This window comes from Piliocolobus tephrosceles, chromosome 18, assembly GCF_002776525.5.
Source record: "Piliocolobus tephrosceles isolate RC106 chromosome 18, ASM277652v3, whole genome shotgun sequence".
Lineage (NCBI taxonomy): Eukaryota > Metazoa > Chordata > Mammalia > Primates > Cercopithecidae > Piliocolobus > Piliocolobus tephrosceles.
Window position 1 is genome coordinate 72,715,437 of NC_045451.1, and position 14,926 is coordinate 72,730,362.

A 14,926-nucleotide genomic window follows, 5' to 3' on the forward strand; every position below is an offset into this window, starting at 1 on the left:
TTAATCTCTGCATATTTGGCATGGTAGAAATGATGACCTTCAAGTACACGGCAAAATTTAAAAGAGAAAAATTAAGTATAACCAACCAAACTTGCTTCATTACATATAAATACCACTAGGTAAGTCAAGAAAACCTAAAACAGTCAGTTGTTATACTTGAGATGCAAAATCTTCATGTAAGTAAGTGGATCACAGTTGTTATTTACTCTAGAAAAAGGCAATACAGAGGTCAACTGAAGACATAATGCCCAGTCATGCGGACACATGATATGTAATGATAAGGGGCATATAATATCTAAAAGCGGTTTTTTGAGTTATGATTCAATCACAAATGTCCATGTTCAGGCTGCTGACAAGTCTGGGAACTATTATTAAATGCTGAATCACCATTCTTTCTTTATTATTTTTAAATAAATACAGATATGTGTCAACCATTCAAGTTTTAAAAAATAACAGTCTGGACACAGTGGCTCATTTCTGTAATCCCAACACTCTGGGAGGCCGCAGCAGGAGGATCACTTGAGCCCAGGGTTTCAAAACCAACCTGAGCAAAACAGCAAGACCCTATCTCTGCAAAAAATTTAAAAATGAGCCAAGTGTGGTGGCATACACCTGTAGTTCCAGCTACTCACGAGGCAGAGGCTGCAGTGAGCCACGATCACACCACTGCACTCTAGCCTGGGCGACAGAGTGAGACCATGTCTCCAGGGGGACAAAAAAAGAAGAAATAGTAACTCTTGGAAAAAAACAAGCACTGCATAAAACGCTGCCTTACCTTCATGACATCTCTATACGACCGAATAGCTGAGATTTTCCTCTTTTCATCCTCTTCATCTTCTGGGCCTTCTTCTGCAGCCTCATAGCCCTCGTCATTGCTGCCGTCAGCTTCCACCGTGTTGGCCATGCGGTCGATGAGCTGCTCTAGCGGAGGGCTTAGTTCCCTTTCTTCATTTTCCTTCAAACCATAGTCCAGTGCTTTATAAATGATAATTCCCAAAGATTCAATGACCTGGGAACATTTAAAAAAGTGGTTAGTGGAGATGACTGAAGAGCTTTCTAGGACTAACTGTGAGGCATAAAATGTTTAGTATGATTTTTTTCCCTTAAACCAACATACAACACATACACAAACCCTTTTCATATTCTCTTAGGTTTATACTTTGTGTTAAAAATCTGTATTTGCCATTCATATATAAAATAATAACCGAGTTGATTTTCCACATGTCCAAAAGGTATTTCTGAGAACAGATATAGTTACCAAAAAATATATCCTCTCAGAACTCTTACGCCAATGTTTATCTATTTAGAGATTCACAGACATCCCAAGTATCTGAAAGACTGAAAACTCAGTTATGGGTAGCAATTAACTTAAGCCTAAACGACAACAAAAATCTATTATATCCATATACACACACTTCTCTAGTTCCATTCAATCACTGAAAACACATCTCTCTCAGACGATGCAAACAAATGAGAGACCTTTTGTAAACCCTGAATTTTCAAGGTAGCTCACAGATATTCCTCCCTACCACCCACCTCCATCAATATTACTACCGGGCAAATGGATCTCATGTATCAACAGTAGATACACCACTGTTGCATACCACCTTGACAACTGCTCCAGACTTTGGCCAATGCAGGAAATCCCACTTTATTTCTCAATACTGCCTTTCTGCTATTAAACAAAAAAATCACATATAAAACCTTTTAAATTTTATTATTTTCTCTCTCTCTCTCTCTCATTCTTGCTCTCTCTCTAAAGAACACTGGCAGCCAGCACGGTGGCTCACACCTGTAATCCCAGTACTTTGGGAGGCTGAGGCGGGTGGATCACTTGAGGTCAGAAGTTTGAGATCAGCCTGGGCAACATGGCCCATCCCTACTGAAAATACAAACATTAGCTGGGCATGGTGGCATGTGCCGGTAATCCCAGTTTCTTGGAAGGCTGAGGCAGGAGAATCGCTTGAACCCGGGGAAGCGGAGGTTGCAGCGAGCACCACACTGCACCACTGCACTTCAGCCTGGGTGAACAAGCAAAACTCTATCTCAAAAACAACAACAACAACAGGCAATGAAGCCAAAGAATTAAAATTAAATCCTGACTTTTACCACTAGCCAGCTGCCTCAGGGCAAATCATTTTAGTGATGACTTTTCTCATCTGTTAAATGGGGATGCCAATGATACCTACATTTACTATGATTCTGTTAAGACTATGCATGGAAGTACCTGATACAATATCTGGCTTATTACAGGGACTCAGTAATGTCCTCACTGACCTCTCCTTCCTTCAGCCCACTCTTTTCCAATGTTCATCAGTTACTCCCAAAATAAATACATAAAGTCGTTCATTTTCATTATTTCATTTATGGCTGGTAATACTACATTTTTAAAAAAGTGCATCACAAATAAAAAATAAAGGCAGAAGTTTCTAACAAGTTAAACATAAGAGAGTCATTGACTGTAGCCCTTAAAAGCACTCACTCATTCAAAATTCTCTACAAAAATTCAAAAATTCTCTACAAAATCTGAAATCTACTTTACCAATGAAATAATATTTTCTCAATACTAGCATTCAAAATGAATATCATGCTTAAAAATTCTTAACTTCTAAGTGTTTAAACAATACTGTTTAAAAATATTTCTTACTGAAAATATGTAGTATTTTCACTGGTTTTTATGGTCTGACCTGGCACTGTAGCCATTCTTTTATTTTCTTTATTATTATTTTTTTCCTTCTTTTGAGACAAGATCTCACTGTCACCTGGGCTGGAGTGCAGTGGTACAATTATGGCTCACTGCAGCTTCAACCTCCTTGGGCTGAGGTGATCCTCCCACCTCAGACTCCCTAGTAGCTGGGAAAACAGGTACACACCACCAGGCCTGGCTAATTTTTTTTGTAATTTTTTTAGAGACAGGGTTTCACCATGTTGTCCAAGCTGGTCTCGAACTCCTGGACTTAAGCAATCCGCCTCCCTTGGCCTCTCAAAGTGCTAGGATTACAGGAATGAGCCACCATGCACTATTTTCTACCACAAAAATGAATTTAAACAATGGATGTTCTAAGTTCCAAGGCAATTGACTACTTTAGTCATCCCTCCTGGAAGGGTCCCAGGACAACCCCAAATCTGTCCACCAGCCTAGCCTGTTCAGGAGAAGGTACCATTTCAGTGCTTCGCTGGCACAGGGTACACACTGCTTTCATAGCATGTACCCTTCTCACCACAGGCAGGTGCTGCTTAGGGCAAGGATTTTAACTTTCAAAGATGGCAGAGCCTAACACTGTGGTGTGCATTAGGAAAAAACTTGTTAAACTGAACCTAGAGCAGTCACTTTAACCATCAGAGCGTCCCACTAATGAACGTCTCAGAAACAAAAAAGTTAGATTACATTCCGTACATAATTTTTTAAGGCTGAGAAGGTCTTGTTGCAATTATTCCCAGTGAGAAATCACAATTAACTGAGTTTTACATGATTGGATGACTCTAACCATCTATATAACCCTATCCTTCTTTTTTTGTTTTGCTTTTTTTTGTATGTTTTTGTTGTTTTTTGGTTTTTTTGAGACAGAGTCTCGCTCTGTCGCCAGGCTGGAGTGCAGTGGCGCGATCTCAGCTCACTGCAATCTCCACCTCCTGGGTTCAAGTGATTCCCTTGACTCAGCCTCTTGAGTAGCTGGCAGTACAGGTGTGCACCACCAGGCTGGGGCACTTTTTTGTATTTTTGTAGAGACGGGGTTTCACCACATTGGCCAGGATGGTCTCGATCTCCTGACCTCATGATCCACCCGGCCTCGGCCTCCCAGAGTGCTGGCATTACATGCGTGAGCTACTATGCCCAGCCAACCCTACCCTTCATCCTAGGGAGGGGCGAAAACCCTCTTATATAGCCCTATTCCTCCCTCTAGAGCTGGGGGGAGAAAAATCACAAAACCATTGCAAATATCAAAACCAGCAATGGCTTCCAACAGCAAGCTTGCTCTTTTCTCTACTCAGTCACTTTGCCTACAGGAGTGGATCTATTCTTCAAGAATTCATTTTATATCATCTTTCTCTTTAATCCAACACTCTCTTCTGCCTCTCTAGGGCTCGGCTCCAAATAAAACAATCATTTTCCCACTTTCAAACGTACAAACTTACAGGAATCTATACTTATTTGCCCTTCCTTCCTTTCACAGTGGAGGAGTAGGTTTTCCATTCCACTGTAAAGGTCAGCCCCACTCTCCTAACCCCTCACACCCTCCAGTGCAATCTCACTTCTGTGCTGCCCATACAAGCAAACCTCCCGAAAGGGCGGCAGCAACGCTCATGGTAGCAATGATGATCTCATGAGGCTGCAGAAGAAGGCCTGGAAGATGAAGATGAAAAGAGAAAAATCTCAGCTATTCGTTTGTATAGAATCATGAAGGTAAGGCAGCAGTTTATGCAGTTTATCTTTTTTTTTTTTTTCTAGAGAGACAGGATCTCACTCTGTCACCCAGGCTAGAGTGCAATGGTACGATCATGGCTCACTGCAGTCTCTGCCTCCTGAGTAGCTGGGACTACAGGTGTATGCCACCACATCTGGCTAATTTTTACATTTTTTGCAGAGATGGGGTCTTACTATGTTACTCAGGCTAGTTTTGAACCCCTGGGCTCAAGCAATCCTGCTGCCTTGGTCTCCCAAAGTGCTAGGATTACAGACATGAGCCACTATCTGTAACGAGCCCATCTCTCCTTTCTCTCCTTCCATTCACTGTTTAATTCATTTCCATCTAACGTCTTTCCCTCTGAAACCACTGAAACACTAATACTAAAGTCACAAACAATCTCTATGTACCAAGTTTAATCCATCCTCATCCTAAATGACTGCTTAATAGCATCCACCACAACTGACTCATTTCTTCCGTTCTAAACACTCTGGATTCTAGATTTTCTCTCAGCAACTACTTCTCAATCTGTCTATAGATCCTTCCTCCTGCAACTGTTTAATTGATGGAGTTCTTCAGAGCTCATGCACTCTACTTGCTTCCACAATCTCTTGCAAAGTGATCTTATACATAGCCAATGCTATAAACGCAGTATGTATTCCGATCTTTCCTTAACTTACATTACTAATCTACAGTTCGTCTCTGGGATGCAGGCAATATATCATATGGTCTACTGAATACTTCCATGTGAATAAGTAATAAGCACCTCAAATCATAATGTTTGTTTATGGTCTACTTTCTCCACTAAAATGTCAGTTCCAGGAGGCCCTGGATCTTGTCTGTTTTGTTCACAGTGTGTTACACAGTACTTTGGTTCATAGCAGATACTAAACAAATATCTCATAATTAAATTGATAAGTTGCTTTATAACAGTAATACATCTACTTCTGAGTTCATTTTTGTACATATAAAATAAAATATTTAGTAGCAATCTTTTCAAAAAGTTATAGAATTTTATTCTTAAAAGTCTGGGTTGTGGCCAGGCGTGGTGGCTCACGCCTGTAATCCCAGCACTTCGGGAGGCTGAGGCGGGCAGATCACGCGGTCAGGAGATTGAGACCATCCTGGCTAACACGGTGAAACCCCGTCTCTGCTAAAAATACAAACACAAAATTAGCCAGGCGTTGTGAGGGGCGCCTATAGTCCCAGCTACTTGGGAGGCTGAGGCGGGAGAATGGCGTGAACCCGGGAGGCGGAGCTTGCAGTGAGCAAAGATCACGCCACTGCACTCCAGCCTGGATGACATCTCAGACTCCATCTGAGACTCCATCTCAGGAAAAAAAAAAAAAAAAAAATCTGGGTTGGGAGAGAATAGATGGCTTTATTGATCATCAGCCCTGCAGGAACACCAAATTTAACAACTATCACAAAAAAGGCACCTTCATAAGAACCAGAAATCAGTACCAGGTTTTAACTTCAGATCACTGAAAGATGCACCAAACAGAGTAGGAAAGACAGTCTTGAATTGCTGACGCCACCCCTCCCCCACCTCCTGGCCTCGGCCATGGGCCGCAGAGAGAGAATCTATGTGCTTGGGAGAAGAAAAGCACAGCAATTGTGAGACTTTGCACCGAATTCAGTGTTGTCCTGTCACAGGGGAAAGTAAATCGGGCTGAGGCCAATGCCCACTTACAAAGCGAACATTTAGACCAGCCCTAGGCAGAGAGGAATCGCTCAAACGCCTACCCCAGTAGTGGGAACTTGAGTTCTGGCAAGCCTTACCACTGCGAGCTTAAGTGCCCTGGGGCTGGCTCTAAATGAACTTGAAAGGCACTCTAAGCCACAAGGACTGCAGCTCCTGGCAAGTCCTGGTGCTGAGCTGGGCTCAGAGCCAGTGGACTTGTGCGGTACGTGACCTACGGAGACACCAGCCAGGACGGCTGAAAGAGTGCTTGCACTACCCCCTCCCAACGCCAGGCGGCACCGTGCGCGGCTCCGAAAGAGGCCCCTTTTTTCCACTTGAAGAGGAGAGGGAAGAATAGAGAGGACCATGTCTTGCATCTCGGACACCAGCTTCAGCCACAGTAAGACAGAAACCACCCCTCCTATTGTCTTATGCCCAATTTCTGCCTCCAAAGAAAGAAAAAGTAAAAACTAAAAGGCAGAAATGAAATCCACAAGCAGATGGCCCGGCGCCACACCCTGGGCCTGGTAGTTAAATAAAGATCAACCCCGACCTAATAGGCTATTTGCATTAAAAAAGCATTGTGAAGATCCCTGTCCTATTCTGTTCCCTTCTAACTACCAGTGTATGCAACCCCCAGTCACAGACTCCCTGCTTGCTCAATCGATCATGACCCTCTCACACAGACCCCCTTAGAGTTGTGAGCCCTTAAAAAGGACGGGAATTGCTCACTCGGGGAGTGCGGCTCTTGAGACAGGAAGTCTTGCCGATGCTCCCGGTGGAATAAACCCCTTCCTTCTTTCTTTTTTTTTTTTGAGATGGAGTCTCGCTCTGTGGCCCAGGCTGGAGTGCAGTGGCCAGATCTCAGCTCACTGCAAGCTCCGCCTCCTGGGTTCCCGCCATTCACCTGCCTCAGCCTCCCAAGTAGCTGGGACTACAGGCGCCGCCACCTCGCCCGGCTAGTTTTTTGTATTTTTTAGTAGAGACGGGGTTTCACCGTGTTACCCAGGATGGTCTCCATCTCCTGACCTCGTGATCCGCCCGCCTCGGCCTCCCAAAGTGCTGGGATTACAGGCTTGAGCCACCGCACCCGGCCCCCTTCCTTCTTTAATTCGGTGTCTGAGGGGTTTTGTCTGCGGCTCTTCCTGCTACAAGAACACCAGGCAGAGTCATGAGACCCCCACTCCAGGCCCTAGCTAATGGACTTCTAGGTACACCCTGGGGCAGAAGGGAACCTGCTGCCTTGAACAGGAGGACCCAGTCTCGGCAGGATTCATCACTTGCTGACTAACGAGTCCTTGGGCCCTGAATGATCAGCAGCAATGCCCAGGTGGTATGCCACAGGCCGTGGGTGAGACTGCAGGATGAGTTGGCTTCAGGTGAGACCCAGCCCCTTCCCAGCTGTGGTGGCTGCGGTGAAAGACTTCCTGTGTTGGACTAAAGCAGAGGGAAAAGTCAAAGGGGCTTTGTCTTGCAACTTAGGTACCAGCTTGGCCACCGTGGGGCAGAGCACCAAGTGGGCTCTTGCGGCTCCCAGTAAGAGGACTTGGCTCTAGGACAGCATTTCCAGATGTGCCCTGGGCCAGAGGAGAGCCCACTGCCCTGAAGGGTGAGTCCCAGGGCCTGGCAGCATTCACTAAAAACTGGCTGAAAAGGCCTTGGGCCCTCAATGAATATAAGCAGTAGCCTGGCAGTACTCCCCGTGGGCCTTGGTGGTGGCCATGGGGTGAGGCGCCTCTGCCTGTGGAAGACGCAGGGGAGGAGTGGGAAGGACTGTGTCCCATGGTTTGAGTGCTAGCTCAGCCACAGTAGAGCAGAATACCAGGCAGAACAGTAGGTAGATTTCTAAAGTTTCTGACTCCAGTCTCTACTGACCAGGCAGCATCTCTAGACCTACCTGGGGTCTGGGGGAAGGACAAAGGCCTGGCTGGCTTTGCGACTGGCTGATTGTAGAGCCACAGCGCCTTGGGGAAACATAGACAGTAGCCAGGTAGTGGTTACAGTGGGCATTGGGCAAAAGAATGAACAAAATCTCCCTGGAACTAATAAGCAATTATAGCAAGGTTGCAGGATTCAAGGTTAATATACAAAAGTCAGTCATTTTAATACATACCAGCAATGAACAAGTAGAATTTGAAATTAAAAATATAATACCACTTACATGAGCACCCCCCAAAATAAAATACTGAGGTATAAATCTAACAAAACACACACAAGATCTGTATAAGGAAAAATACAAAATACTGATCAACAAAATGAAAGAACTAAAGACACGGAGAGACATTCCATATTCATGGACAGGAAGACTCATTGTCAAGGTGTCAGTTCTTTCCAGCTTGATCTACAGATTCAATGCAATCCAAATTTCAGCAAATTATTTTGCAGATATTAAACTAATTCTAAAGTTTATATAAAAAGGCAAAGGACCCAGAATAGCCCACATAGTATTACTCTTAACTGGTGGATCACAGTGATATTTTGGGTCTCCTGGAATCAGTATCAGTTCAGAGTCAGTGTCCAGCCATCCCTAAAAGGTCTGATTACTTCTTTTTCCCCAATACGCAGTTACACTGGTAAAAAGCCCTAAGTCCTTTGGGGAAGGACTAACAAAATATAAATTTTTGGTATCGTACCAGGATCCTTCCTTAAGGGAATTCAACCTCCCTACATTCAGTGGGTTCTGGGTCTGGAAATGGCTCAAGTATGGGAACTGACTGAGGGTCATGACTCTCTGTTTTTATTAATCAAGTTTGAGTTTTGTTTACTTAACCTGTAACTTTCCTGCTTATACAAATCAAGTAAGAATTTAGTACGTTTCCCATTTTACTTCTAGGAATGCCATGATCAAATAACCAAAGCCACTGGTCTTTGTGAGTTGGACTATTACGACTGCTGCTCCAACTCTGCTGTTCATTACGGTAGTCATGTCTACCTTGCCTTTGGTGACTGAGGGCCACCATTTGGCTCCTGCCGCCCTGGGATCCAATTATTTCCATTGCATTCAGGTTTCCCAATTCAGTGACCAGAGTTTCCACTGTAAGGTCTGGCATATGTGGAAGAGTGATCGGAGTACTTCAAGGATGCTGGGGTTCCCCTTACTAATTTATTTTTCACAGTTATGGTGAAAGTGTTTTCTAGACCTTCCCATGGGGGGAACGTAGGTTTTAAATGACAAATCCACTCTTACGTGCCAATCATTTTTCTCATCTTACTACAAAGTTACCTTTGCAACCTAATTTCATTATCACTCATGTATGCTGCTGTCCAGCTACACCGATTTCTTACTCTTTCCTTTATACGCTCTACACTTTCTCATCTCTAGGCCACTGTTCAGTATCGTTCCTATTTTCTGCATAGCCTTTCTCCTGCATTTTGTATGTCCAACTCTACTCATCTTTCCATCCCCCTTCTCTAAAGAATCTCCTCTATGATGCCTTGGTATCCCTGATTCTACCATCACATCACAATCTCTATGAATTAGTCAAAACAACTATTTTTTTCTTCAGAATCTTCATGATGTTAATTTGCATGTTTATGTGGTACATTTCACTTGTTACCTTGGATTATGGCTAACTATATACCTATCTTAATTCTCCAACAAGACTAAGCTCCTTGAAGGCAAAATCCTTCTGTAATTCCTCTTTATATCTCCATATTATTTTATAAACAGTAAGGACTCAAAAGTTAATGAGTGCATGAGCCAAGATATAAATTCTTTCCTCTCAGACATATATGGTTTAAAGTTAGATATGGAACTTATGAACGTAGGAGAAATACCTGTTACTTCCATCTTTGTCATTCCAGCAGATCACTGTAGTGGTGATCCAGCCTGAACAGCTCTGAAACATCCTGGAGGAACTGCTAGCCCAAGGATATCTGGTCTGGTTAAATGTCCCAAATCTACTCACCTTTCCTAACTTAAACCTGAGCCAGAAAGTAGTTCTAAAATTAACCCATACTCTTAGAAATACAGGCATAACATGGCCAGGTGTGGTGGCTCACGCCTGTAATCCCAGCACTTTGGGAGGCCAAGGTGGGTGGATTACGAAGTCAGGAGATCGAGACCATCCTGGCTAACATGGTGAAACCCTGACTCTACTAAAAAAAATACAAAAAAAATAGCTGGGTATGGTGGCGGCACCTGTAGTCCCAGCTTACTTGGGAGGCTGAGGCAGGAGAATGGCGTGAACCCGGGAGGCAGAGCTTGCAGTGAGCTGAGATTGGCCACTGTACTCCTGCCTGGGCAACAGAGCGAGACTCTGTCTCAAAAAAAAAAAAGAAAAAAGAAACACGGGCAAAAAAAGACTTGGCTAATTTATTACACTGGCATGTGCACCAGCTGACTCATCACTTTCATTGGATTGAGGGAATGTCTAATATTTTGCCAGAGAAGCATATACCTAGTTCTTCAGACACTGTCTTGAACTGGAGACAAGGGGGGACGACTAGAAAAATGACTGAAACATAAGAGTACCTGGACAGGTGACTTTGCATAGATACATACTTACTTATGCAAATTATAGGAGATTATTGGCCAAAACATGTGGAAATGTTTTTTAAAAAAAGAGAGAGAGAGAAAAGACAGCATCAGATCTAAAATATTCATCTGAGTTACTAGTCTCAAGGCCGATGGAAAACCGTTGCTCATGTCCTGTCACAGTAGCACCAGCTCCCCCCACCCCCTTGGACATTTCCGGGGCCTCTGACATTCGTTAAAATGAACATGAATTACAGTGTAAAGTTTTAGAGCTAAATGGAACAAGTGGTTTTAAAGCCCAACCAATTGATATGGGGCAGAAGAAGAGGGTACTCAATAAAACCACGTATTCTGAAATGTAAGGCTACTACAATGTCGTATCTACTTGTTTATCCTGTGTGGGGTCAACAGACACACAGATGGAACTGCTTGTTCTCTAGCTGCCAGGTCCGGCCACTGAGGGCAGCCTCACTGTTGAATAGCAGCACACACACTAACACCAGTGCTTCGTGCAGAGCACCCACCACCCATCCCATAACCAAGTCTTCCCGTCACCGTGTTATTCCCCTTCATCCAGCCCCTCTTTGTGCTGACTTTGACTTCCTAAAAGTATTGGAGTCCATATTTGTCTCCTTTGCTGGCATGATCAAGTATGATTCTTCTTGGTATTTGCTAGAATGCAGCACTTTGCTCTACATGGAGTATGTGCTTTAAGATTTTTGTTTAACATGTGTAAATAGCAATAGATAGCGTGAGTCTTAAATGTCAAATCTGCTGAAATGGAGATGACCTATATCAAATATCAAGGTTGCTGAGCATGGCGCCCAGGCCTTTCAGTCCTCATCTAACAAACAGCAGCTGCTACTGCCTTTGTCGTCATGCTTCATTACCAAAATCCCCTCTTTTCCAGCTTAAACATTTTAAAACCAAAACCAGAAAAGTTTCTTCAAGTCCCCTTGTCAATCAAATACTGTGATTTCCTTATATCTGTAGAGCACTTTAGGAGTATGTTTTCCTCTATACATTACAATCATCCTAGGAAGCAGACATTAATTTTTCTCATTTTAAACATAAGAAAACTGAGACAGTTAATATGTAACAAAGCCAGGCTGGAGTCCTCCTTACTTATAGAATTCCATATCCAGAATTCTCTTCCACAGAGCTGCACACCTGGACATCTCCTACTCTGCCATTCTTGGTCTAAAAGGTGGCTTCAAGAATTAAATCCTATTCCATGTGTTGTATAATCATCAGAGAACACACCAAATGAGGACTTTCCTTGTTCCACACCACATAAATACACCCAGTTCAGTATTCAGATTTCTGGTAAGCTCATTAAATTATCAACCCTTTGGGTTTACAGTCAACTATAATGGCCAAGTCACACACATCATAATAGTTAAGCATATTTCTCCTTTAGTGTGTGTTTCTTTTTTTTAGCTTGTGAAAGATGTTTTTCAGACCTGGTAAAAGGCTACATAAATTTATCTCAAACCTATCTTATCCTATTTATTTATTAATTTTATTTTTTTGAGATGGAGCCTCACTTTGTCATCCAGACCGAAATGCAGTTGCACATTCTCGGCTCACCGCAACCTCCGCCTCCTGGGTTCAAGCAATTCTCCCGCCTCAGCCTCCTGAGTAGGTGGGATTACAGGTGCCATCCACTATGCTCAGCTAATTTTTGTATTTTTAGTAGAGGTGGGGTTTCACTATATTGGCCAGGCTGGTCTCAAACTCTTGACCTGAAGTGATCCACCTGCCTCAGCCTCCCAAAGTGCTAGGATTACAGGCGTGAGCCACCACGCCCGGCCCCTATTTATTTGAACAATCATTTTAGCTTGGTAGAATCATGTAAAATCTAGAGTCTGCCACCTAACACATTCTCCATTACTCCCAGACCAAAACTGGCCAGTCTGGGTATGCATTCTGAGTCTTTAGAAAATTGATTTAAAGATAAGTCCCAACTAAGAAGCCCTTCAGAACACCAGAGACATTGTCCCCACTGATTGCAACCTAACTTCACAAAATGATCTCACATTTTTCCACTGTGTTCACAAAAATACTATAAAGCTTTAATAAAATACTTTGTCACAATCTCTAAATACTATTGTAATCCCACATCTAATAACTCTATCCCTCAAAAGCATAATTTTCTATTAACCTAGCTAATGTCCACTGTGCATAATTCCCTTCACTAATTCAGTCAACAGACATTTCCTAAGAGCAAAGTGTATGTGGCAATGGAGATACAGCAATGAAGAAAACAGAGGAGGTCTATGGCCTTCACAGAGCTTTTGACTTGGGGAGAACAGATAATAAACTGACTCATATAACCAATTTAAACATTACAATAACAAGAAAGTGTCATGGGAGCATATAACAGGGAATTACAACCTAGTCTGGGGTCACGGAAGCCCTCACTAAGAGAGTAAAGTTTAAACAGACACCTGAAAGATAAGTAGGAGTTACACAGGAGCAGAAGGGGTTACAGCAGAGTTCCAGAAACAGGAAGTACTGAGTATGAAGGACTAGAGGTCAAGAACATGGAATGACTGAGAAAAATCCTAATGACTACAGGAAGAGCGAGGATGAAGCTAGACCAGCAGTTGGGAGTTGGGGGGTCAATTACATAATCATATAGGGTCTCATACAGGCTATCTCAAGGATATGGGTCTTTTTCAAATAAAAGTAATACAGGATACTGATGTGTTTTGTGGACCAAGATGATCTCACGTCATTTTTTTTTTAAGAGACAGGGTCTCACTATGTTGCCAAACTGTCCCAAACACCTGGCCTTAACTGATCCTCTTGCCTCAGCCTCACACAGTGCTAGGATTACAGACATGAGCCACCACGCCCAGCCTGTCTCTACACAGAATTAAAAAATTACTCAGGCGTGGTGGCATGCACCTGCGTCCCAGCTATTTGGGAGGTTGAGGCAAGAGGATAGCTTGAGCCCAGAAAATACTGCAGTGAGCCGTGTTGGCACCACTGCACTCCAGCCAGGGTAACAGAATGAGACCCTGTCTCGAAAACAAAAAAAAAGAAATTGTTAAAATTTTTTTTTTACATAGAAGATACACTGTGGTACTGGCAAAAGAAATCATAAAATAGATCAATGGGACAGAGTACAGAGCCGAGAAATGCACTCACACAAATAGAGTCAAATGATCTTTCACAAAGGAGCAAAAGCAATACAAAATGAAGCCAAGATTGTTTTTTCATCAAATGGTTCTGGAACAACTGTACGTGCACAAGTAAAAATATGAATCTAGACATGGACCTTAAACCTTTCACAAAAATTAACTCAAAAGGGATGATAGAACTAAATATAAAATCCGAAAATATAAAACTCCTAGAAGACAGGCAACATTGGGTTTGACAATGATGTTTTAGATACAACATCAAACCACAACCCATGAAAGAAAGAATTGACTAAGCTGGACTTTATTAAAGACATTTTTCAGAGAATAAAATGACCCAAGTCACAGACTGGAAGAAAATATCTGCAGAACACATATCTAATGAAGAACTGGTATCCAAAATATACAAAGAATTATTAAAATCCAGTGAGAAAACAACCCAATTATATAATAGGCAAAGAATGTGAATGTACACCACACCAAAGAAGATACACAGATGGCAAATAAGCATATGAAAACATGCTCTACATCATATGCCAATGAGGAACTACAAATCACGAGCTACTACTACACCCCTCTGAGAGTGACTAAAATATAGAATACCGATAATACCAAATGCTAGCAAGGATGTGGAGCAACAGAAACTCTCGGGAATGCAAAATTGGGGGACAACTTCGCAGTTTCCTACAAAACTAAACACATCATTACCAAATGATCCGGCAAATATGCTTCTTGGTATTTACCCAAATAAGTTTAAACTATGTCCATACAAAAACCTGCAGATGAATGTTTATAGTCACACTTAGAAGCAACCAAGATGTTCCTCAATAGGTGAATGGGTAAACAAACTGTGGTAAATCCAGATAATGGAGTAATATTCAAAGATAAAAAAGAAATGAGCTATCTATATAACAGTAATGATGGACATGTGTAATCATATATCTGTCAAAACCCATAGAATGTAAAACATAAAAAGTGAACCCTTATGTACTATCGACTTTTAATTTTTCTTTTTTTTCCCTTTGACATGGATTCTTGCTCTGTCGCCCAGGCTAGAGTGCAGTGGTGCAATCTCGGCTCACTGCAAGCTCCACCTCCCGGGTTCACGTCATTCTCCTGCCTCAGCCTCCCGAGTAGCTAGGACTACAGGCGTCCGCCACCACGCCCGGCTAATTTTTTGTATTTTTAGTAGAGATGGGGTTTCACTGTGTTA

At 42.7% G+C, this 14,926-nt stretch overlaps 1 protein-coding gene across 5 annotated transcripts in view; it reads right to left on the reverse strand.

Annotated features, from left to right (window-relative positions):
• Positions 1-14,926, reverse strand: part of SPIRE1 (spire type actin nucleation factor 1) — a 197,140-nt gene that overhangs the window by 99,990 nt on the left and 82,224 nt on the right. For all 5 annotated transcript variants that reach the window (XM_023228440.3, XM_023228441.3, XM_023228439.2 and 2 more), the window contains exon 3: positions 776-1,009. In XM_023228440.3, the coding sequence (XP_023084208.1) occupies positions 776-1,009 (234 nt within the window). The remainder of the gene's footprint in view (positions 1-775; positions 1,010-14,926) is intronic.